Genomic DNA, 24,882 nt, shown 5'->3' on the forward strand with positions numbered 1-24,882 from the left:
TTAATCTTAAACATCATTTAATCTAAAAATCTCTCTGTTAAAAACATCTCTGTTCTAAAATGCACATAAAATAGCTTTAACAATAACAGAACCAGGCTCGATGTCTGAAGTTGAAGAAATCTGTAAATATGATCCTTATTCTATGAGGCAAAAGGTTGTTTAGGTCGTTGAGAATTTTCAGAAGCTTTGGCACGCAGATGCATTTGTGATTCTTTCGAACACCTGCAAATGAGAATCATGATAATATAATACACAGAAAAGTACCCAAAACTTGGCATTAGTAAATGTGTGACTAAACCACAGAAATGGATATAGTTAGAACTGCCATGTGTATCATGTACTTCGCGTTCCATTGCGTTCCCAAACGTTGTACAATGTCAAAATTTCGAAAGTCTGTTATTTAGTCTGCGCTCCACCGTTATCGGAATCGGGCGTCAATCGGAATTCTAAAAATGTCTAATTGTGCCGTGTTGGGCTGTAGAAATTCGACTAGAAACGTTGGTGTAAATAGTGGATACGTTTCTTTTCATCGGTAAGTAACTTTATTATTAAATCATGTGTCCTTTATTTTAAAATCAATTATTTAATGTTAATCGTGGGTGGTTGTAGTTTTTACCATTAAATCTACGTAACTGCGTGTGTACCGCATGATTCATAATACATTTTCGCTTTAGTTAGAAAATTATAAAGCCCGTGAGCTGACATGGCGGTTCTAACTAGATCCATTTCTGTGGACTGTTTAAGCTCGACAAGGCTTTAATGAACGTGGCGAGAAAAGGAACTAAACGCTTCTATCATAGAAAAACGTCATTTTTGACATGTATTTGACAGTTCTCCTTTACCATATGGAGGGAGGTTGGAGGAGAACTCTTGGAGGAGGAGGTCTTATAAGGGGGATATTTGAAAAAGTGTCCAGCTGTACGCAGTAAATAACAGTTGAAAAATCCTCCAAGATTGGCGCTAGCTGCAGCAAAGGGTATGGAATGAATGTAGCCGTTGTTGACAAAATATAAATGGAAGTTAGCCGAATAGCCGAGTCACAGAATTACTGGGTTAATACCAATATATTTTGAAAAATATACTTAACTTAAATAGCTGAAATAAACGCTGCTAAATTTACCCTGTTGCTCACCAGCAACAGGGTAAATTTTAAATCAAGGGTGGCGCTACAGTTAGCGCCACCCTAATTTAACGCATTTCAGCGGACATTTTTTACATACAGAGATAGTTCTCCTCCATCTACACTCCATACCTACTTTACCACTTTTACCAGCAGCGCACCCGTCAATGTCACCCACGTTCATTTAAAGCCTTGTCGAGCTGTAATAATATCGTTACTTATATTTTTTTCCAGCAGTGCACTTTTAAATACTCAGGGCGTGCCAGTAGCCACATAAGAGTGATAGGACCACACGACAATTACGTTACCGGTCACTAGCTGTTGTATAATCTGTAGTAAAATATGTCATGTATTTAAATCAATATCTGTATATTCCCTTTTCTCGATCAAAATATTTGAAAGTTTCACCAAAAATACTGACATGCACACTAATTATGCACCCTAAATAATGCGAATTCAGCATACTATTTAAAGTTATTTTCGAAACTGTTTTACTGAACGAGTATCTATTATTAAAATAGTATATCTAACAATTCCTTTGTTCAACAAACATACTACAACTTTTTAAAGGAAAACCATCACCCAAATTAATTTTAGGAACATTGACATTTATTCTCAATAAAACCCAATTTAATCTGTTATGTTCATATAATTAAGAACACATAAAAATCATCAAGTGCTAATTTAACATGGACTAAACTTTGGCACAGTGAATGGCAATCAGTTTATAAACAATAATAATAAACAATCGGCAAAGAGCGAGTCGGATTCGCGCACAAAGGGTTCCTTACCGATATATTGCAAAATAATTAAGCCTCCGGCTTAGGAATTGCACTTTAAGGGTTGACAAACTACTAAAGAAAAAAAAAACAACTGGCTTCAATTATGAGTCGACGGAGCCCCGCTACGCGGGGCTCCTACTTCTGGGTGGTTCACAAAAAATAACCACGATTATAAATATAATAAATTTATTAACTCATACAATTACAGTACCTAGTGAAATTTGATAATTTTTCTTAATTTTTATCAAGAAACTTTGAATTAAGTATATAGTTTTGGAATGATAAAATCTTTCACCATATCTCATCATAATTACCAAAAATATTTGTCGCTAACACAGAAATAGATCAAGATATAATATATTCTGTGGTCGCTAAAGAGTAAAGAGCGAGCGCAAAGGAGTGAGTGCGGCGTTAGATGAGGAGGCCCCAACATGTTTTTCAGTAAAACAGAGAAACAAAAAGAAAATAAAGTTAGGTTAAAAATATTTTAGTCGCACGATTTGTCAATTTTTAGACTTGTTTTGATAATAGAAATTGATTTTATTGTGGTGCACCTTTCGATATCGTTTTTAGAAATTCCGTTGTAAGATTGTCAAATTTAGAGTGCAAGTTAGTATTTTTGATAAACAATTTAAATTTTAGTTTTACAAATAATATACTTAATAGATGTACGAACCATATTTTTGGTGTGTATTAGGTTATAAAGGTCGTCTCGTTTTGTATGATGTTTAAGTTTTTTTTGAAGGACATGTTCAGTAAATCAATTGTTTTTTTTTGATCAGCATTAGTTTTTCCGGTATGCATTCAGTTAATTAGCGGAGTTAAGGTAGTGTGCTGAAAAATTATTCTGATGTGCATTTAATAATATCCCTTAAAATATTATGCCTCTTAATCTCCACAATAAGGCTGCGTTTCCACCTGATATGTGTTGCGAGGGATGTGTTTTTGAGAACCAATAGAATCGCTTCATTGACGTGAGCTTGCCATGACATCGCTCAGCGCGGCGATGCTATTGGATCTTAAAAACACATCCCTCGCAAGTCGCAACACATCTCTGGTGGAAACGCAGCCTAAGAGTCCATATTTTACCGACTTCCGACCGTTCGGCTGTATGTGTGTGTGTGTGTGTTTTTATAGAACTATCAAGATACATTATTATAGTCAAACTTTTTGTTTACGTTTCGAATTAACTAAGTATACCTTCTATGATGATCCTGGCGGCGTCTTTGGGCGTGATCTCCGAGTAGAGCGAGGTGAAGCGATGCGACGGCGGCGGGTAGAGGCCGGTCGAGACAGACGACAAATACACCGAAGTGGTGTGTATGTCCTTCGTCCAGGTGTTCAGACGTAGCTCTTCGCTTATCGAATCCATTAGACCTTGAAAACCGTCGTGATTAGTGGTAAATAAAAGACGGAGAAGTTACAGTTAGTACATGATGGGAAACAAAAATGCTGTGAAGGCTAACCGAATTGACTGCTCCGTGAGGCTAACATTGTCGTGATGCAGAAACAGGAGGGCTACTACGAAACCGATTTGAGACTCAAACAATCGGACGAGAATGCCACGTCCTGCTCTAACAACGTCATTTCACGTTTGTTACAGTACGACGCAACATTCTCGTACGATTGTTTGAGTCTCAAAACCGTTTTGTAGTACGCGCCCTGGATGATTGCCTTTCGTCTGTAAGAGCGCCAAGTATCACCGGTTCGGGAAATAACCCTTTTGCTCTTGATCCTATTGACCAAGCGTCTTTCGACGTTTCGCATCCGGTTACTTAATTAATATTATCCTACATACTTGGCGTCATGTGTAGGCTGGCTGAATTAACATTTACCTCTAAGCCCGTGCTTAGTGGCGCTGTAGGTGACGCAGTCAGGTCTAGGTCCGAGGCCGGCGCTGGAGTTGACAGCCACGATGTGCCCGCACCGCCGCTCGATCATGCTCGGCAGGAACGCTTGTATTACCTTTAACATATTTTGTGAATAGCTTGCAAAAAGTTTGACGGAAAGGGGCTCAGGAATGTCATAAGTAAAGGTATAAGTTGGACTACATTAAGATGCAGCAGACGACCGTGTCGTCGCGACACGTCATTTCTATGTATTTCAACGAATGTGTCGCTAGCTGCGTAGGGTATTTCATAGAAATGCATACTAACCAGTAGTGTCGCTGTCGCTTCATGTCGTCCGTTGCCAACCGGCACCTTAACTGTCGCAGCTCAGGGCAAGGTTAAAGCATTGACAGAAGGTCGATGGTGTCTATGCTAAACCTTTAATGTTTCAATGAGACTAAAAAAATACCCAAAAATGCGCCATAAAGTTAACTTCGATGAGCTTAGCGACTGTCTCCGGCTTGAGGTGCAGTAGCGGTCCGTACGCGAGCGCTCCGGCGTTGCTCACCACCATCGACACGTCCACCAGCTGACAACGCATCCTCGTCGCCATTGCCAGTACTTGGTGCCGTGCTGTGACGTCCACGGTGAACCCGTAACACTGGAAATTTTGCAGACTGAAGATGCATCCATTGAATGAAATATTTGGTAGTACCAGTTGACTGTCTATCTACAGTTTATCTTGTCGGTTTCCGGGAATGGCGACACTGTTTGATCATCCAGAAGAGGTAAGCATTTGAAAAATATAGTGTTACTACGTTTAAAACTATTTATAGTTATATCAACACATGGGATACAATATAAACTATCTGCAGTATTTTGGAACAGCTATTCCATAGTAAAATAAGTATACTTATTTTACTATGGAATAGTAAAATAAGCATACTTATTTTACTATGGAATAGCTGTTTGTTATAACTTGATGAACAAGAAATGAACATCGCACTTTATATTTTACGAGCTTTTGCCCGCGGCTTCGCTCGCGTTAAGAAGTACTATTATATACAAATTTTCATCCCCTATTTGAACCCCTTAGGGTTGAAATTTATTAAAATCCTTTCTTAGCGGATGCCTACGTCATATCATCTACCTGCATGCCAAATTTCAGCCCGATCCGTCCAGTGGTTTGGGCTGTGCGTTGATAGATCACTATGTCAATCAGTCAGTCAGTCACCTTTGAGTTTTATATAATAATATAGATAATGCTCAGCGGCTAATGGCATTATTTTGGACCAATTTACTCACATCACCATCTTTACTCCTTATCTCGTCTACGACGGCGTTATTTCGTCTGCTGTCGCTATCCCAGCAGATCACAGTTGCACCCAGCTCTGCGAACTGCAACGCCAGCTCTCGACCTATACCACCTCCGGCGCCTGTTATCTGCATCAACAATATTTAGGTATTGGTAACTAAGAATGGCATAATAGGGGAACGACTAGTAGTCTAGCTAGAGCACGGCTATCGCTCCCGCCTCACTTCCTGCCAGAAGCTCCGTAAAAAACTGCGACGGATGATGCAACGCATCGATGTGGCAAACCCATAAAGTTAATATACCTACCTAGCGCTAGGTAGGTATATTAACTTTATGGGCAAACCATTAAATATTATGTCAACCGTCACCGCAACGTAACGAAAACGGGATGTTGGGATTTGGGAATGGGGAATGGTAATTGGCAAGCGTTTTAACAGTCATTGTCTAACGTTTTTGCTCTTTATAACAGAAAGTTAATTTACCAAGACAGTCTCTCCGTGCAAGCTCCTCATCGCCGGTGGTATGAGCACTTTGAAGACCGCTGACAGCCCCGCAGACCACAGCTTGACCACTAGCACCGCCGTGTCCAAGGCCCACAGCGGAACGCTGGCTATTCTTCCATCTCCCCACAGCGGTATCAGCCATACCTCCTGGAAGATTCTAAATTTCCTCGCAACGAAACCTAAAGATCGGCGAAATATGTTTCTCTTGTTCATAAGCATAAAAATAATATCGAAAATACACAAACAGTCTTTGACATCTCAAGTCAAAGTGAAAAATTTTATAGTGTCAGGAAAAAAGGTTTTTTTTCTTGGTCTAGGGCAAAATTTGAGTAGGTTTTTGGTTTTTATAGCCAATTTAGATTCGCGCACGAGTCGCGAGGCGAGGGACGAGGCGAGGGGCGAGGTGCGAGTGTGAACAGAGTCCCTCGCGGCGTTCGCGTCCGGAGCGGTTTTTGGGGCACGAGTCAAATAGCCCATTTATACGGCCTTTACACTCGCGCTTCGTCCCTCACCTCGTGGGGTGGGACGTCCTCCACTAACCACCAACTTCGACGTCCTCCATTGTTGCTAGCTCAAAGACGACTGAACTCAGCACGCGAGTGTAAACAGGCAACTTAATAACCATCGATCAACACAAGACTCGCACGAGGGACGAGGCGAGCCACGAGGCGAGGGACGAAGCGCGAGTGTAAAGGCCGTATTACGGTGCTTGTCGTCGTAATTATGACAATTTATTCGTCAATTTTAAAGAGTACGGTTACGTAACAACGTGTTCAATTTTACTATAAAAAATCTACAAAAAACAAACAACAAAACGATGAGCAAATCGAACAGATCAAATAAGTCACGAGAGTCAAACAAGGAGCTATCGAAGAAAGAGTTGGATTTCACCGCGTACGACATCACAGCTGAAACCGCCGAAACCGCTATTCTGCTGCTGGAGTCACAAGAGTCAGAAATATTATGCCGGGTAAAAAATATTATCAGCTCTAGGTACTTAAATACAGGCCTAGTAACGATCCGCAGTATCCAATGGGCTAGCTTGAGTAATAACAGTCTAATATTTCTCTTATTTAGGGGGACTTAAGTAAACTTTAGTGATCAAGACTAGTGAGCTTAGACGTTGGCTTAGACCTAAGCTTAGACAAAACTGCTTAACAAACTGTTGGTACTAGCTCATGAAAATTCCAGACTCTTCGAGCAATCACCAAGTTTACAGAACATGAAGTTCAGAATCGCCAAGCGCTCTTTGATTTGAAGGTCCTGAAATACCTTCTGCCTCATATTGATCACGCCGAGCTGAACGTTCGAAGGTATGCTTTGAAAGCTTTGGCGCAAATCTGCCAGTTGCCTCAGAGTCCGTATGAGATGCTTAAAGATTCAAAGAATCTTAACAAGATTGCCAGTATGCTTGTGCAGGTAAGAATGCAGAAAGTTCGTTTTGTAAAGTTGCCAACTTGCTAAGTTACCGTTAGCCTACCAATGTGACCTAAAAATCAAATACTACGTATTTTTTCAGGACGAGGACTTATTTGTTCTGGAATTCGTCTCAAAGATTCTCGCGGAGTTGACGCGGGAGCCCTTGGGCTGCGACCAGATGATTGCTGCTAACATTTTAGATACCATCTTCTACAGGATGAGGACTTGTGTTGATCCTGACGTACAATATAACTGCACTCAGGTGTATCAATATAACTCTACATTTTAAGCGTTACCTGTTTTAAAGGTAGAAGATGAGAACTAGATGTTTCTCGTTTTTTTTCCCAACATTTTATCTATCTCTCTTAAAAATATTTTTTTGGAACATTTTTTATATAGGGGAAAAATAGGCAATAAATAGCGCATTCACCACCTTAAACTTGGGTCATGTCTTGTAATTTCAGATCTTAAGCAATCTCATCTCAGACCCGGGTACTGCAACAGCAGTGACGGGCAGCCAGCACTTTAGCTGGCCGCCATTACTGGCGCTGCTGAGGAGCCAGTACATCCAGATACAGCAGCTGGCACTGACCACCATTGACCAGTTGGTGTGCAGACACAAGGATCAGCTCGTTCAGGAGAGCTTTAGAGATTCAACTGGCATTCAGGATCTATGCGATTTAATTGAGGTGATATTTTAGTACATTTGTTCTTGTTAGTAACATAATGTATTGCTTTTATTTGCTCAGTTGTAGCTAGATCTGCTTTAAATATTGCATTAGCGAGTGTTTAGAGGAATAAGCATGAATACTTGAATGCTACAGCGTGCTTACAGTTGCCAGTTAGTCTAAAATGCTGTACCTTAGCTTTGCCCACTAACCTAGACCCATTTGTTCCTGGTAAAACAGATTAAATTAAATGAAACGCTTGTTTTTTAAACATATTTTATCAATGTTTTACAATTTAAGTTGTTTAATTGCTTAGTTGTTCGCAAAATCAATAGATTTTATGCTTCCTTTATAATTTGCATCCTAGTCGTACGAGTTCCGCGACATCCACATCCCTGTACTCCAAGTGCTGCGTGACTATGCGGCGGGTGAGAGCAGCGCTGCTCACGTGTACCGGAGCGGCTGTCTGCAGCGCCTGCTGAAGTACCTGGATGAGGCGCTGCCGGCCGCCAAGCCGCCCTGCCTGGCCGTGCTTACTAGACTGTCGTACACGGCTAAGGGGAGAGATGTGAGTTGTTCTACTAGTGTAGGTGAAAATTTTGGTAAGTATGTTAAAAATTGGGCGATATAATTTGTGTTGTTACATGTCGGATTATGGTTTCAACTTTCAGTTAATTCGAGTAATAAGAAGTTACCTGCCCTTGTTGTTCTTTGTCGTTGAGATAGAGTAAATTATCACTTCATCATATTCTTAGAGACTGTTTGCTTTAGAGCTTTCCCTCAAGCAGTGGCCAGATTGCTGACGATAATAACTTAAAATATGTGTGTAGATAAAATGCTGTCTATAACATTATTGTGGTACACAATCCAGTAAAAGCAGCTACAACGATTTTCACGTATTCGTTCTGCGATTTCTTTGCTAACTAACCTACATACTCTACTCTCTACTACAGGCTCTACATGAAACGGGTACGGACGTGATGTTCTGCGAGCAACTGCGGGGCGACGACGCGGCGTTGCTGGCGGACGCCGCTCTTGGCGTCGCCAACATGGCACAGCTGCTGCCCGCCGCTAATGCCATGATGGACACCAACGTCATTGAGACGCTGTTCGGTAAACATGTCTAAGGTCTAACTGAGAATTAATGTAACAATGCGAATAGATGTACAAACTCTGCAACTCTACCTTTTGGTGTGGTTGACACTCGACAGGCACATTACAAATTAAAAAATAAAATATGTGCTATTAATGCTGCAAAGAGATGATTTGGTAGTACCATAGATATAGTAAAAGAATCTGTTATAACAAGCAAAAAGTATGACACTTTTTGCTTGAAGAGTCAAATAGCGGAATTAATAACCTAGCATCTTCATCTAGAGGCGAATATTTTAAACCTTTGTTTTATGTTTTCTAGACTAAGCCCGGGCGTGCACTAGCGGCCAAGCCGCAGCGGCCATCGAGAGAGCTACCTCAGTATAAAACCGCCATAGACCACGCGCACCTGGCCGCAACGCGATCAGCGGCCACACCATACTTTCGATGGCCGCTGCAACCTAGCCGCCGCGGCCTGGCCGCTAGTGCGCACCCGGGCTAATACTGATTTATTGGAGTTTTATTTAGTGTTTGTGCTTTATTCCCAGGGATTATTTACGACGATGCTATGGAGTGGTTCAATATTCGCATAAACTGTCTCCTGGCTGTGAGCGAGATGTGCCGCGTGCTGCCCGCGGCCACCGAGTGTGCAACCGAACCCACCCTTTTCACTATATTAAAGAATATTAACAGAAACTGTAAGTTAGGAGAAAAAGATAAAGGGCCTGTTTCACCACTTCCAGCTAAGTCCCGGATAGGCTATCCACAGCTTATCCGACACTGACAGATACTCTATAGTCTATACTCAATCTGTCAGATAAGTTGTGTATAACCTATCCGGGACTTACCAGGAAGTGGTAAAACAGCCCCTAATAAAATGTGGCTTTATAGGTGCCAGTTTTGCACCAAAATTCGTTAGGGAACTGTACATTTTTTAGGGATAAAAGTATGCTAAGTCCTTTCTCGGCGGACTCGTGGGTATTTTTTTTTATTTTTTCTAAATCCCTCAAGCGTGAAGAGGTAATACAGACACACTTTTAAATTTAAAATCTTAGTTTGGATTTGTGAGTGGGTATTTATCGAGTCGAAAGATATAAAAGCACATTACTTTATAATCGCATATTATAGTCGAGTACAACCCGGTTGAAGCGCAGCGTCTCGCGGTGCAGTGTTTCGACAACATGCAGGAGTACGAGAGCGGACGCCGCGCCATGTTGAACGCTGATTTTATCAAAGAACTGCTAGGTATTTTAGAAGTAAGTTGTATACAATTACTGTTATTCATAAAAAAATAAACACTACCTACGGCAAGAATGGGCCGGCTCGACCGGATAAATACCACGTTCTCACATAAAACCGGCGTGTGAGTGAGTGAGTTTACCGGAGGCCCAATCCCCTACCCTATTCCCTTTCCTACCCTCCCCTACTCCCTTCCCTTCCCTACCCTCCCCTATTACCCTATTCCCTCTTAAATGCCGGCAACGCACATGCAGCTCTTCTGATGCTGCGAGTGTCCATGGGCGACGGAAGTTGCTTTCCATCAGGTGACCCGTTTGCTCGTTTGCCCCCTTATTTCATAAAAAAAAACCTTTGCGCAAATCCATGTTACCGTTGTTCTTTGGTACGTTGTAAAAGACGCATGACAAAAATCGTGTGCCTGTCAGTGTCACCTATGAAAGAGGGGATTTCGGGAGTAGCTCGAGCGTGTCAGATTAAGCTAAAATATATTTATAAGTCTAAAACATATTTATAATTTACCTAAATAAGCAATTTTCTGAATATATTTTCTTATTCAAAACTTTAAAATGGCTGCAGTTTCTGAACCCACCGCTAAAATTAAAAAACACTCATATTATTTTTTATCTGCTTTACCGAATGTACAAAACCTAATAGGTCTTCATAACGCTCGAGTGACTACAAAAATAGCACCCTCCCCTCCTCTACTAACAGACAAACAGATTTTTGTAGCTTGCAAATAAATATTAATTTTACTAGGCACGACATACTATGTTTTAGCGCCCCGACGTCCGTCTGAAGATGTTAACATGTTCTGTGCTGAGCGGCCTGCTGCGCGACGACGTCGCCCGGCGGATGTTCACACGCTGTCATGGAGAGAAGGTGAACGAGAAACATTCTTTTTTTTATGAAATAAGGGAAAAGGGCAAAGGAGCAAACGGGTCACCTGATGGACAGAAACTTCCGTCGCCCATGGACACTCGCAGCATCAGAAGAGCTGCAGGTGCGTTGCCGGCCTTTTAAGAGGGAATATGGTAATAGGGGAGGGTAGGGATGGGAAGGGAATAGGGGAGGGTAGGGAAGGGAATGGAGTAGGGGATTGGGCCACCGGTAAACTCACTCACTCGGCGAAACACAGCGCTAGCGCTGTTTCACGCCGGTTTTCTGTGAGAACGTGGTATTTCTCCGGTCGAGCCGGCCCATTCATGCCGAAGCATGGCTTTCCCACGTATTCAGATTTCTCGTGTTGTTTAGTACTTCTTCTATACTTCAGTCCACTAACCGGCAATTTACTATACTTTTCGTAGTTATTCTAGACTCTAGAGGTTCTGACAACTCTGCATAAGATGCTGTGGTGTCAGGTTGAGTTAAGAACTCAACCTCATAACTGCCAATTTTTTGTAGGAAAAGGGACTTCAGCAACAACTGAAGGCAATGCTATTCATACTATATAATAAAATTGTCTATTTATCTATCTGTTACCTCGTGAATTTAACTGAAGGTGGTGAATGACAACTTGCGTATAGAACACGTCGGTTTGCGCGCGGCGCTGTGCGCGGTGGTCTGCGCCGGCGTCACACACACAACTACAAGCGCTGATGTGTACTTGGCCCTGGGAACTGTACACTAGTGAGTGTTTATTTCATACTAGAGATCGCCCAATGGTCGAAATTCGACCTTACTTGCAACGACATTAGGACTACTACCTATATTTTGTAAAAAATATTGACTTCATCATAGTTTTTTTCAATTCTTGTCTCTGGGACTCAGGTGATCTCAGACTGGCCGTTTAGTCATTGTCTAATAGTATCTAAAATTAAATAAAAAAAACAATAATCCATTTTCAATTTGTCAACTTGTTGTCAACAGCTTCAACCATAAAAAAAGAGTATAATTCGTATGTATAGGCTTGTCACTCAAAAATGCAAAAATCTGTCATTTTCCTAGTAGTAGTGTCGTAGTGTGTGTAACGTTTTATTTGTTAAAAATATATATGATAAAAGCATAATTTAAAATAATATTAGGTCGATGCACTCCTTCACCATATAAACTATAACTGTGAGAAATTTCATGCCCCTACGTTTCCCCATTTTTCGTAAAAAGGGTTACAAAGTTTTTCTCTCACGTATTAATATTTCATATAATAATGAAGATCTACACTAATACAGGTTATATTTTTAATGTTCTGACTTAAATGTCAATATACTGTTATACTTTCAAAATCGTTTAAAATAATGAATCATTTCATTATAATAATAATAATATCTATGAACGCTTCACACCGCGTCAGTCTGGCCCCGTGCTAAGTACCTAAAGGACTTGTGTCACAGGTACCAGACAACGGAAATATATTAATAGTTATAATATTCATTAATAGGTTATCCTATTAATGAAATGATCCAGTATCTTTCAGATAAGTCACTGACTCGACGGTTGAACCGATTTTGATGTTGTATGGACTTTTAAGACCTAAGGACATAATTATCATGCCTTTAAGTCGGGAGAAATGTACCATTGTTACGGTTTGCGATAAATGTCTTGTCCCATAGAGTCCTGTGACTCTGTGACCGCGCACGGTTACAACGTGCCAGGTATTTTAAGGTAGGTATAACTTCTGTCGCAGTTTGTTCTGCAACAAGAAGGCTCGGTACGCCATACCTGCGTGGGAAAGCGCGCTAGCCGCAATATTGGACCGCCACCTGTCCGCCAAGTTCGCCTACATGAATAAACTCGATATACATGAAAATACCAGGGTATGTAGTAAAATAGCTATACACCTTTTTTCCATAGATCTTGACGTGCATACAGACTATAACATAGGTTCCCAAACTTATTCTGTCTACCGCCCACTTTAGGAACAAATAATATTTTAGCGCCCCCATTGTTTCAATTTAAAATGCATCCTGATGAAATAAATCACCCCCAAGCCTCTACACAACGCCCTCATTTTTTTTCTGGATCCCACACCGCCCCCCTTCAGACCTTCAGCGCCCACAATCGCCCATCGCGCGTTATCGCCCACTTTGGGAAAGGCTGCTTTATAGTACGAGTATATAATGTTTTGTTCTTGTCCGATACGTCATGTAGAAAGTCTGTATACAATATCCAAAATTTTTAAGCTATTGCATAGCTTTTATCGCGAGCTTTGAGCGCAGCGACCGAATCAAGAAATTGCGTAACGAAAATAAACGTCGTTTCAGTTCGGCAGACTTCGCACGATATTGGTTTTTTTATGAAATAAGGTGGCAAACGAGCAAACGGGTCACGTGATGGAAAGTAACTTCCGTCGCCCATGGACACTCGCAGCATCAGAAGAGCTGCAGGTGCGTTGCCGGCCTTTTAAGAGGGAATAGGGTAATAGGGCAGGGTAGGGATGGGAAGGAATTAGGGGATGGTAGGGAAGGGAATAGGGTAGGGGATTGGGCCTCCAGTAAACTCACTCACTCGGCGTGAAACAGCGCTAGCGCCTGACCTGGCAATAGTGTGCTATAGCGCATTTTGCGTTGCGCTGCGCCCAGACCCGCCCCGGCACGCGCCGACAAAGTGTGCGCGAACCTATACACAACAAAGACACGGGTCACAATGATTACCCAGCACTGTGTCCATGGCTTCCTATAGAAAGCATTGTCAGCTCACACCTTTTGTTATTTTGACAGAAGAAGCCAGAGGTTATGATTCTGGCATACAATTACCTACGTATAAATGTAGTCATGTTTGTTTGTTCCGCTATTTCAAACTATGCATCAGATTTCATGAATGAGGTGTCAATACTGAATACATGATTGCTCATTAGCATAATGTTTCGGCTGGACCTTAAATTAAGTTGCTTTTGTTAATTTCGCCACACCATCCGAAATAATTAAAATCGTCCTAAGTGATGCCTTACCTATGCAAAATTCAATATTAATAATAAATCTTATATCTTTAAACGAGCAATTCTTGTATATATATATATAATTGGAATCTCGGAATCGGCTCCAACTATTTTCATGAAATTTAGTATATAGGGGATTTCGGGGGCGATAAATCGATCTAGCTAGGAATCATTTCTAGAAAATGTCATTTTCATCGGATACCGAGCAAAGCTCGGTCAAACAGCTAGTATTTTTTAATTTCTAACTTTGCCATCACAATATCGATTGTTAAAACTTAAGGCTGAAGTAACATTGAACAATTAATTTTTTAATGTTAGCTATATTAACCTCTCTCGCCAGGACGGCTTCTACGTTCTCAAGCGTCCGACAAAGCCGTTCCCAACGCTGTTGAGTTTGATGAGCAACTCGTCGCGACTTCATCCCGTATTTGTCGCGAGTTTTGGAGATCCAGTGACCACGCAGGGTAAGTTATTAAACCCCCAACCTTAGATAAATGTTTGGTTTAATGATGGGTCTCGCGCGCGCGGTCGTTGCACGCGCGCGAGCCCCTATCTAAAAAATAATGTATCTAAGCCCCCAACGAAAAAAAAATTGATGTGACCGTGTTTGTTTTGACATCGAAGCTCCTAATTAATACTTGATTGAAATTTTTCATGTCTGACTATCCAAAAATAAACTTCTGTTATATATTTGTTTATATATTTTAGTGTTTTTTCGCGTTTTAGATACACAAACACGCACAGATGAAGACGAGGACTCTGCTCCTGTGAGTGTGCCGCGCGACGACAACCTCAATAACTACGTGGGCCGGCTGCGCGCCATGTTCCCCATGTATCGAGAGCCGTTTGTACCTGTTTATTTTATTACAATTGTGTCTGGTTTCCAAGGCTTTTGACAGCAGTTCATCACATGGCGATTAGTTCACATTAACAAGTTAAATCGTCGTGATACTTACATCGATGTACGAATTTCTAGTAAAATATGTAGTAATATAAACACCCATTTGGATTAGCAACTTACATTTTTTATAGCAACAATGCGCGCAAGCAGTTCGGCGCGTGCGACATCGTATCGTCGTCGCTGCTGCTGCGTGCGCGCGTGCTGGGCGTGTTCGTGGCGGCGGCGACGTGCGGCGTGACGCAGGACATGGACTGCTCCGTGCCCAGCGTCGACCTGCACCTGGCTGAGCTCATGGTATCAGACAGCAATATGACAGTGTACAACTAGCCACACTGACTAATATGACGCATGCGACATCGTATCGTCGTCGCTGGTGTTGCGCGTGCGGGGTTGGATTTATATTTAAATTTTAAACAGATTTCTCTAGATTCTAGAATCTAGATGATTTCAGACATCTTTTTTTGGTACATACAGATGGCGTTGGACTCGTGCGTAATCAACCTCGGTTACGTCAAATGTGGTGGCGCGTTGGAGCGCGCGGTGCTGTACAAAGTATTAGCGGACCGCATCGCGCTGCCGTGCGCGCTGTGTCGCGTCGCCGAGCGCGCCTGGTGCGAAGTCGCCGTCCCAGATGTGGATGTGGTGGGTATACTTTTTTATAGTTTCTTATATCTACAGATGGTGTTGGACTCCTGCCGCCTGCATAGTTGGTCTCGGGTTACGTCAGCGACAAAACGCAATTTTAAAGTGAATTTCGTTTTAATCGATAAAAGTACGAAATTCTGTGATGAATTGGTTTCGACCAAAATCTGTTAATTCTATACGTTGAGAATAAGCTTTCTTGAGCAGCAACTTTTTATTTTGCTTTTATATGTGTGTATTATTGCGGCATTTAGATTTTGTTTATAGGCTAAAGCGATTGTGTTCTTAGTTATATTTTGACCATGAGCTGTCTGACTTTTTCGTTTCTAGGCGGAGTCAATGCAAGACCATCTGTATCCGGGCGGGCTACTCCGCGCCAACTACGTGGTGGATCTGACGGACGAGCCCGGCTCCCTCCATCCCCCGCACTCTGACAATGCACGGAGAATACGAGGATATTAGTACAAAACTGTAAAATTATGCTATTTAAAATTTGACAAGCAATCATGCTATTTTATTCCAACGTCCGGTCCGGAATCAACCGCGTCATAATTTGACCATATCAAAAAAGTCCGACGTTGGTTTATAGTCAGAATAGATTTTGTGGTTTTTTGCGTGTATGCTAAGACCTAACCAAATCTGCATAAATGTTGAATTACGCATTCGATTACGCACTTTACCACCCTTAACACAGGATGTATTGACAAACTTTTTGGTATTCACAAGTTTAATTAACAGTGTGCATCGTCAATGCTTTTAAAATGCTTTCAAGTTATTGCAAAATACTAAAATGTTTTATCTAATAAATTCTGATACTTTACTTCAAAATTTCGGGTTTCTTTTACAAAATTTCCTTGCTGTATTTTTCTTTCCTTAACTTAAAAAGGAAAGAAAAATACCGCCAAAATAACGCGGACCATCACGGACCAGCTCAAATGGATCCTAATATTCTCTCATCAGCAAAGTAAAGAGATACATAAAAACGATATTTTACGTGGATGATTACGTCATAACGTCTAATGCGGTGCTATTGTTGGTCCCGGGGGCACTCCGGACATACTTCCCTCTCAATTAAATCAAATACTCAAAGTATATACTCTATCTACATATAATATCTGTGTCTACAGAGTGGGAGAGCCATGCTTCGGCACGAATGGGCCGGCTCGACCGGATAAATACCACGTCCTCACAGAAAACCGGCGTGAAACAGCGCTTCCGCTGTGTTTCGCCGAGTGAGTGAGAGTGAGTTTACCGGAGGCCCAATCCCCTACCCTTTTCCCTTTCCCTACTCTCCCCTATTTCCTTCCGTACCCTCCCCTATTCCCTTCCGTACCCTCCCCTATTCCCTTCCCTACCCTCCCCTATTTCCCCTTAAAAGGCCGGCAACGCACCTGCAGCTCTTCTGATGCCCCCTTATTTCATAAAAAAAAAAACAAAGAGGAAATGTTTGAATGTTTCATTGTTTGTACTAATTACTACCTATGTTCTATGATTTTGATACTATGAGAATGTTACTAGCTGTCCCGGCAAACATTTCTTTGCAATACAGGGTGTAACAAAAACAAGTGATAATACTTTAGGGTCTGTACGTGTTCCTTGTAGAGAGTTCACTGTGAAAGTAGCAGCGCTGAAAAACGAATTTTTTTTTTTACTTTTGTATGGGCAACGGCCCGAGCGTCACAAGTTTCCCCATACAAAAGTGAAAAAAAAATTTGGTCTTTCAGCGCTGCTACTTTCACAGTGAACTCTCTACAAGGAACACGTACAGACCCTAAAGTATTATCACTTGTTTTTGTTACACCCTGTATAAAGTAGGTATTTCGCCCGTATTATTTTATTGAAGTGAGTAAATAAGTATGTCACCATGGCAACGTCGATCGCTATTTATAGTTTGTGCGTTTTATGATAATATGAGTGACACATAATAATTGAAAATAATAGGGAAGTTACCTTAAAAAAATAATCGATAATTTAAAAATATCGAATCACTTCGTAAAGGAATAATTGTAATCGAAATTGTCGATTTCGTACTGACGTTTCAGAGTGGCGCCGGCGATTTAAGATGGCCGCCCTTTTTATCGATTTGATTTCGATTCAACAGGGTCAATCTCTATCGGCATGAGTTCCGTTTCGTGCATCTGACATTTTTCAAATATTTTCGTAACAATAATTTTATACTCCTATTTCACAGTTAATAATATAATTTTATAATAATAAGTTGGTATTTAGCAACTTTTAATTTGTATTCATTTACAATTAAACGAAACATTTGTTTTTGTAGATGGAATATAATTTATTACATTTAGATTTTTTTTGTTTTCTTGTAAAAAAACCCGTAGCAAGGAATATGAGAACTGTCATCTTAAAACGCACAAACTATAATAATATACCGTCGCACAAACAATAGTCGCCGTCAGTCTCGAGTTGTAATAATTTACTATTATTTATTCAACAAATGCACTTATCAATATAAGAAGTACCCAGTAGCCGATTCTCAGACCCATTGAATATGCATATAAAATTTGGTTAAAATTAGTAAAGCCAATTCGGAGGAGTACGCGGCCTAACGCACAACACGAGAATTTTATTTTTATATAAGATGTTACTTTGTATCTTGTAAGTATATTATATTTTCGACGGCAGTAGCTAGCTTATAACAATACGTCGAACATCGTATATTACATTGACAAAGATTGAGCACAAACATCAAAGGCAGGGAATGATGAATTTCACGTATATGTTACCGCATTATCATATTTTCTTGTTATAGAAATGTGGAACTGAAGAAAATATTCAAAATTAATCCCTGTAAACGTATCTGCAATGTATAAAAACGTATAAAATATTATGAAAAGAAATATTTTTATTTCTAAGTAGGTTAACAAAGTTAGTTCACTTTTAGAACGTCGCGTCTACATGTGGCCTACCACCGGTTCGAGAACTAACCCGGAGAGAAGAACCGGCGTAAGAAACTCACACGGGCCACCTTTTACCAAAAAGGTAGAAAATAACAATGATAGCTTAAGCTAAATTACACTTAAGTATGTAAAAATGTGGTACCATTAATTATATTATCGAAGCGGCTTTAATAATAATAATATTATGTTATGTAAAATTTAATGAAATTAAGCAAAGATTGTAGGTGGAGGAAGGTGTTAAACTTTTTCTTATCGTAGAAAATGCACTTCTTATATAATATTCCCCTTAGGAAAGAAAGAGAATTAACTTACACTGATGAATTCTTATGATTTACTCTCAAATGATAACATTAGTAAATTAGGATTTAACAACTTTAATTGTATAAAATTTGCATATTGAAGAGTAACAATTTCTTCCGAGTGGCTTTGAAATTTGAATGCTTGAAACCTGGTTATTAAATAACCCCACAGGAACATAACTTTTTGGAAGAAAAGACCATGTGTCTGAGCTTAAATTATATTATGTCTAATTTTATCAAAATAATTATAGGTTTTACTATTAACAACGGCAACCCTGGGCTTAAATTATTACAACTTACGTGATAAAATATAACATGCTATTTGTCGTGTTCGAATAAGGGATTTGGGTTATGCGACAACACGGAGGCGATATCTTTGGGAATATTGGCAGATTATTCAGCTCCAAGTGACGTAGGACGTATTGTTCATACTCTACTGTCTATTCGGTAAGCTGTAACAGTATTTCAACAGCTTACATTCACATAACAGAGGTAGTAAAACGCCAGAGAAAATTTAAATTTAAACTCGAGATAGTTGTTAACCAGGTGCAAAATGTATATTATTATGTCAAACTTTGTTACTAATAATTACAGTTTTGGGTAACAAAAACGTAAAGTTATTTCACAATAATCCAATAACTGTCGCAACAATTTGAAATTTAAAGCCCTAAAATAATTGACTTTTATAAAATTCGGGTTATTTTTACTCAGTTTAATATACAGTGAGTTAAGCTTTCACCGCGCTTACCTCCGATGGTGGATATTTTTATCAACAAGGTTTTCCATGTCTCTACGGGTTTCCATAAGACCAGAAAATAGTGTTTCTTCTGATCTACAACCTCTGCTCCTTTATAACACCCTAATGGGAAACATCTAGGTAGTTTGATATCGCTTATCGTGTATCGTCATTGTGTTTTGGATTAACGGCAACAATCGGGATCGATCTGTAGCAGGAGTATAGGGGGGAGAAGGAGGGGAGAGATAAACAAGCAATCAAGACGCACAATTAAGTCCAATTACCGAGAGCTGGAGTAATGTTAGACGATCATATCGGGTTGTCGCCCCGGGAAGGATCATTTGATTGCATAAATTAAAAATTTGATCTGATTGAGAGTTGAGTAGTAGGTAAATATCTAGATGTTTTTAAACATCTCTAGGATGTTTAAGACATAATATTATGTTTAGTAGGTCCCGCAATTTTTAAATCTGTAATATCTTCGAAAATATTCACTTAAATCATATGCTGTACAGGGCCATATTGTTGATTTAATGTAGATCTACTACATTAAATCAACAATGCATATAAGTTATTTAATTGGATAAGGATTAATGCTGTATTTATTAAAATTGCTTGGAATATTAGCCATTATTTGCCGTAAAAAGCAAATGGCAAAAGAATGTAATTGTGGGATATCCATAATTTTCTCTAGACCTTTTCAATGTGTACAATACTTGGTACATTATTTTGATAAATCTCGTAGGGTTCAGTCTGCGTTTGCAATGTAAGCGGAAAAAATGTAATTATTAACGACATCACATTAGGAACCCCAATAATAACAGTATTTCTCCACTATTTAATGAATGTTATTATACTTATAAACCTTTCTCTTAAAGGTTTATAAGTATAATAACTAACTAATCTCTCTTTCTCTTTTATAAATCACTCTATCTATTAAAGAAAACCGCATTAAAATCCGTTGCGTAGTTTTAAAGATTAAAGGGAACAAAGGGACATGAGGGAAAAAAGCGACTTAGTTTTCATAAACTATTTGAGGAACATGTCTCCCTCGATAACTCTGTTAGCCGAAATTGAAACATGGTACATAACTTACTAGTTATACGTATCATGTTTCAATTTCTCTACTTAGATGTACGTGTCTCGCTCTACTGAGCGATACACGTACATTTAAGTTTAGAGTGGTAGTCACCGCAAACCAATGTGTACGTACAAGTTTGGGTAATGTAGGTATATGTATGATCAGATAAATAATTGCTTAGTTAGGAGTGTGTTGTGTTCGTAATAGGGAATATTATAATTATAGTGAAATTGTATTCGATATATTCGAAAATTTTGTAGTATTTTGTAGTAAGGGAAGTTTATTAGTTTAAGTAAAGTTTAGTATTGGATAAAACGCTTGCTGAGTAAGTTGCTCCCACACAGCAGTTATATAACGTTATAAAACATTGTGTAACACGATAACATTTAATAGCAGCGTGTAACATATTAGGGTTAATTCAGACGGCAACGCGACGTGTAGATGCATTTCTAATGGATGCATGTATGGATAAAAAAAATGATGCATGTATGGATTAGACAGATTTGCAAGATGTCTCAACTCTCACGCAATTGAAATGTGTTAATTCAGTACAATTAATTTAGAAATGCATCTGCACGTCTCGTTGCGGTCTGAACCCTAATATTATGTTACACGCTGTTATAAAATGTTATCGTGTTACACGTTAAAAAACTTTTTTTAAAACGTTATATAACTGCTGTGTTACGGTCTGAATTGACCCTTATACTACAACATATTGTCAAGAAATAAACGTGTCTTTTATTGGAATTTGTTAAAAAATGTTAGACAACAAAATATTATGTTATCTAACGTTATATTTAAACTGCTGTGTGGGAGTACTTATATGTAGCGCATGGCTACGGGCTACGGCTATTGCATTTTTATATACCTGACTTGTCTGTTGAAACAATTGAGTTTTATATGTCTGACGTAGTCAGTACAGGCAAAGAAAATACTTTTGAGCGTTTAGATTTTTTATTTATTTTCTGATAGGTATCTGCTAAACATTTTCCTTGCTGATTTCGTACTGTATTTTAAATGAATAAAATAAGGGGGCAAACGGGCATCTGATGGAAAGCAACTACAGCTGCAGGTGCGTTGCCGGCCTTTTAAGAGGGAATATTAATATGTATAGTATACACTTTTTAATATCCCTGTAACGTAGCGATGAGTGGACTCATTGCAATATAAAATTTATTCACAATACCGTCACAGCTGGAGTTTCCATTAATTCATGGACGGAGGAGATTGTCATTAGCCCATCGGCCTGTCAATTAGGCAGACCCCCGACCCCCTGGGGGGTCACCGGTGGCCGATCGGCGTTTATGACCTTCACCGGGAGCCCTTTCGCTTCAATTATGCACAAAAATTAAATAAAAGTCCGCCCGATGGGGCCCCTTGTCGGGACCTTAAACTCCCCCTGTCGGCTTGCTAATTTGAGTTTCACGGAATTTTCGCATAAAAGCCTCCCCTGATTTTATTTGTACGTTGTGTGTTTTGTGCATGATACCAGGAATCCATAAATAAAAGACGTTCGGGTCACTTCTTTTGTTATTAAAATAGATGACGCCCACAACTCCGTTGCGCCAAAATTAATTTATCGCGCGGAAACCTTACATTTTTATACAAAAATACAAAAGATCCTATGTTCTTTTATACCCAAATTTCAACAAAATCAGTTCAGCGGTTTGGGCGTGAAGAGGTTACAGACAGACACACTTTCGCGCTAATGCAAAACGCGTTACTATTAGTATTAATCATAGCATTAATACATCGTGGGAATCGCAGACATAATAGATTTTCAATTGTTGTGCGGCAGCCGGGTGCCGCTTAGGGATTGATGGGTTAATATGGGTACACGTTTTTCACTTTGACCAAAATTGTCATGAAAACTTAATTTCAGTAGCAGCTTATAGACGTTGCTTTCGAGTTATTGAAAGTTTTAAGGTTAATACAAAACAAGTATGGGTTTAGAAAATCATACAGATAAATCTTTGCTCTTTAATGTGCCAATTGCCAAATATACCTTCAGTTTACGTCTAATGTATTATTAATTCCAAGCTCTAAGACAGAAAGCTTACACTTAACACATTAATATTAACGTTAAGAAGCATTAGTTGCCTACCGAATGAGTATGTAACATGTATGTTACCACAGACATATACAAATGGAGCGACATGCAGTATCTATCTTGATCTATGTCTGTGTATGTGTGTAAATTCGCCAATGATTCGAAATGTCTTAGACGTTAAATATCCCTGTACAACAACAAGTTTTGACATCTTCGTCCGTTTCAAATTTTAGAATGACCCCAAACAAAGCCAAATGAGCTTTTAATTTGATTTTATTTAACTATAAAATGATTTGAAAAGATGGCTACATGATTGTTCACATTTAAAAAATCAACAATTATTCATATTATTATAAAAAAACCCGCTTGAAGAAAGCATAGTCATTGACGTTCTCTCCGACGACACATCACAAACTTAACGTGTTATAATCTCACATAGAGATAGATCATACCTGGTGTAATACCAGGCATTACGGGGAACAAATTGTGGGCATCCGTCATGCGTCGCGTCCCGTGTACCATTACGAGGGTAATTAATTCGCCCAAGACCAGGCGTTAGCTGCCTCATTAATCAGTCACTGGATCGACTACACTTTTAGTCTGCTAATATTTTTCTGCAGGGATTTTATCAGGGTTGAAATATAATTTTTTATCAAGCTATAATCTTGCTAATTTGTGAAATTACAATGTATATCATTGTGTGCTGAATTTCTGCGGTTCATCTGTCAAATATTTGCTACACGACGTAGTCAGCTACGAGGTGTAGCACGCTACGCGACGTAGTCAGCTACGAGGTGTAGCACGCTACGCGACGTAGTCAGCTACGAGGGGTAGCACGCTACGCGACGTAGTCAGCTACGAGGTGTAGCACGCTACGCGACGTAGTCAGCTACGAGGTGTAGCACGCTACGCGACGTAGTCAGCTACGAGGGGTAGCACGCTACGCGACGTAGTTAGCTACGAGGTGTAGCACGCTACGCGACGTAGTCAGCTACGAGGGGTAGCACGCTACGCGACGTAGTTAGCTACGAGGTGTAGCACGCTACGCGACGTAGTCAGCTACGAGGTATAGCACGCTACGCGACGTAGTCAGCTACGAGGTGTAGCACGCTACGCGACGTAGTCAGCTACGAGGTGTAGCACGCTACGCGACGTAGTCAGCTACGAGGTATAGCACGCTACGCGACGTAGTCAGCTACGAGGTGTAGCACGCTACGCGACGTAGTCAGCTACGAGGTGTAGCACGCTACGCGACGTAGTCAGCTACGAGGTATAGCACGCTACGCGACGTAGTCAGCTACGAGGTGTAGCACGCTACGCGACGTAGTCAGCTACGAGGTATAGCACGCTACGCGACGTAGTCAGCTACGAGGTGTAGCACGCTACGCGACGTAGTCAGCTACGAGGTGTAGCACGCTACGCGACGTAGTCAGCTACGAGGTGTAGCACGCTACGCGACGTAGTCAGCTACGAAGTGTAGCACGCTACGCGACGTAGTCAGCTACGAGGTGTACGGTACGCAGTATCCAAATCCTATAAATTATGTAAAATACTCAATTTTAAACACAGATAACCATTATGACAACATTTTAAGCTTTTACACATTTGTATTCAATTTGAAATATTTTATGTTATCCTTTTCAACTTGAAGCCTACAAGTGTATTATTTACCATTCGTGTCTTGGAATGTATGAAAAGGCTTATTTTCTCATTTTCCAAGACACAAGGAAACGTAAACATGGAGGTAGCAAATGAGGAAATATTTAGAAAACATTATATGTTTATTAAACATTCAGTCACTGAGAAAACTTGACGTAATAAAGAACAAATATATTTACAAGAGATTTGAGCGCAGCTCCTCCCGCGGCAGCGAGCGACGCGGCGAGTACCTGCGGGTTAGATGTTAATGATGAAACTGTTAGTACAAAGCTATAGTCTAGTCGCGTTAAGAAGTGACGAAAAACAAGTGTCAAAACTGAGCAATGAGGCCGTATCAAGATCGCGCTTATCAATGCGGAATAAAGCCTGCTATATACGCTACGGTCTACCGGAGAGGTCCACCTGTGCAGGTATGCCTGTGCAGGTAGACCGGAATGTAAACCGGGTCTACACAATGACCTGTGCAGTTTTTTGGACTTGCACAGGCGACCGGCTCAAAATCTATTCCCACACACATTCCGGTCTACCTGCGCTGGCATACCTGCACAGGTGGACCTCTTCGGTAGACCGGAACGTGTATGGCTTACATTAGATTCATTTCGAAGATAATTCACTTTCTTCTTGACGCGAATAGACTGTTGTAAAAATGCTTGCTTTAAACTATCTCTATGTAGGTATGTAATGAAGCATTTTATCGCTTTTCGTTCTCTAAGGAATCTTCTCTATGATGCAGGGAAGTCATTAATATTATTGGATTT

The 24,882-nt window shown here is 40.1% G+C and overlaps 3 protein-coding genes across 3 annotated transcripts in view; 1 reads left to right on the forward strand and 2 right to left on the reverse strand.

The window, feature by feature from the left end:
• On the reverse strand, window positions 1–5,789 carry LOC121730626 (17-beta-hydroxysteroid dehydrogenase 13-like). Its single transcript, XM_042119751.1, has 6 exons — window positions 5,529–5,789; window positions 5,037–5,174; window positions 4,201–4,392; window positions 3,738–3,867; window positions 3,103–3,279; window positions 1–222 (listed from the first exon to the last, which is right to left on the reverse strand). The coding sequence occupies exons 1-6, from the start codon at window positions 5,766–5,768 to the stop codon at window positions 77–79; spliced, it is 1,023 nt and encodes a 340-aa protein (XP_041975685.1). The 5' UTR covers window positions 5,769–5,789; the 3' UTR covers window positions 1–76.
• Window positions 5,790–6,332: 543 nt separating this feature from the next.
• On the forward strand, window positions 6,333–15,845 carry LOC121730414. Its single transcript, XM_042119440.1, has 16 exons — window positions 6,333–6,519; window positions 6,741–6,968; window positions 7,069–7,230; window positions 7,433–7,657; window positions 8,004–8,204; window positions 8,590–8,749; window positions 9,277–9,426; window positions 9,857–9,984; window positions 10,745–10,846; window positions 11,466–11,593; window positions 12,588–12,717; window positions 14,179–14,302; window positions 14,565–14,682; window positions 14,871–15,033; window positions 15,214–15,381; window positions 15,712–15,845. Exons 1-16 carry the CDS (start codon window positions 6,367–6,369, stop codon window positions 15,841–15,843), a joined length of 2,472 nt encoding a protein of 823 aa, XP_041975374.1. The 5' UTR covers window positions 6,333–6,366; the 3' UTR covers window positions 15,844–15,845.
• Window positions 15,846–24,270: 8,425 nt separating this feature from the next.
• Window positions 24,271–24,882, reverse strand: part of LOC121730595 (Down syndrome cell adhesion molecule-like protein Dscam2) — a 74,918-nt gene continuing 74,306 nt past the window's right edge. The window contains exon 37 of the mRNA XM_042119704.1: window positions 24,271–24,354. Within this exon, the coding sequence (XP_041975638.1) occupies window positions 24,300–24,354 (55 nt within the window). The 3' untranslated portion in view covers window positions 24,271–24,299. The remainder of the gene's footprint in view (window positions 24,355–24,882) is intronic.

The sequence above is a fragment of the Aricia agestis genome, chromosome 9 (genome assembly GCF_905147365.1).
Source record: "Aricia agestis chromosome 9, ilAriAges1.1, whole genome shotgun sequence".
NCBI lineage: Eukaryota > Metazoa > Arthropoda > Insecta > Lepidoptera > Lycaenidae > Aricia > Aricia agestis.

Coding starts and splice junctions, on each gene's coding strand:
- LOC121730626 (XM_042119751.1), bottom strand. CDS start 5,768: ATGCTTATGAACAAGAGAAACATATTTCGCCGATCTTTAGGTTTCGTT. Junction 4,393..5,036: donor TAAGGAGTAAAGATGGTGAT/GTGAGTAAATTG, acceptor CAAAATTTCCAG/TGTTACGGGTTCACCGTGGA. Junction 3,868..4,200: donor ACTTTATGGCGCATTTTTGG/GTATTTTTTTAG, acceptor AATATGTTAAAG/GTAATACAAGCGTTCCTGCC.
- LOC121730414 (XM_042119440.1), top strand. CDS start 6,367: ATGAGCAAATCGAACAGATCAAATAAGTCACGAGAGTCAAACAAGGAG. Junction 6,520..6,740: donor AGTCAGAAATATTATGCCGG/GTAAAAAATATT, acceptor TGAAAATTCCAG/ACTCTTCGAGCAATCACCAA. Junction 15,382..15,711: donor CCGTCCCAGATGTGGATGTG/GTGGGTATACTT, acceptor TTTCGTTTCTAG/GCGGAGTCAATGCAAGACCA.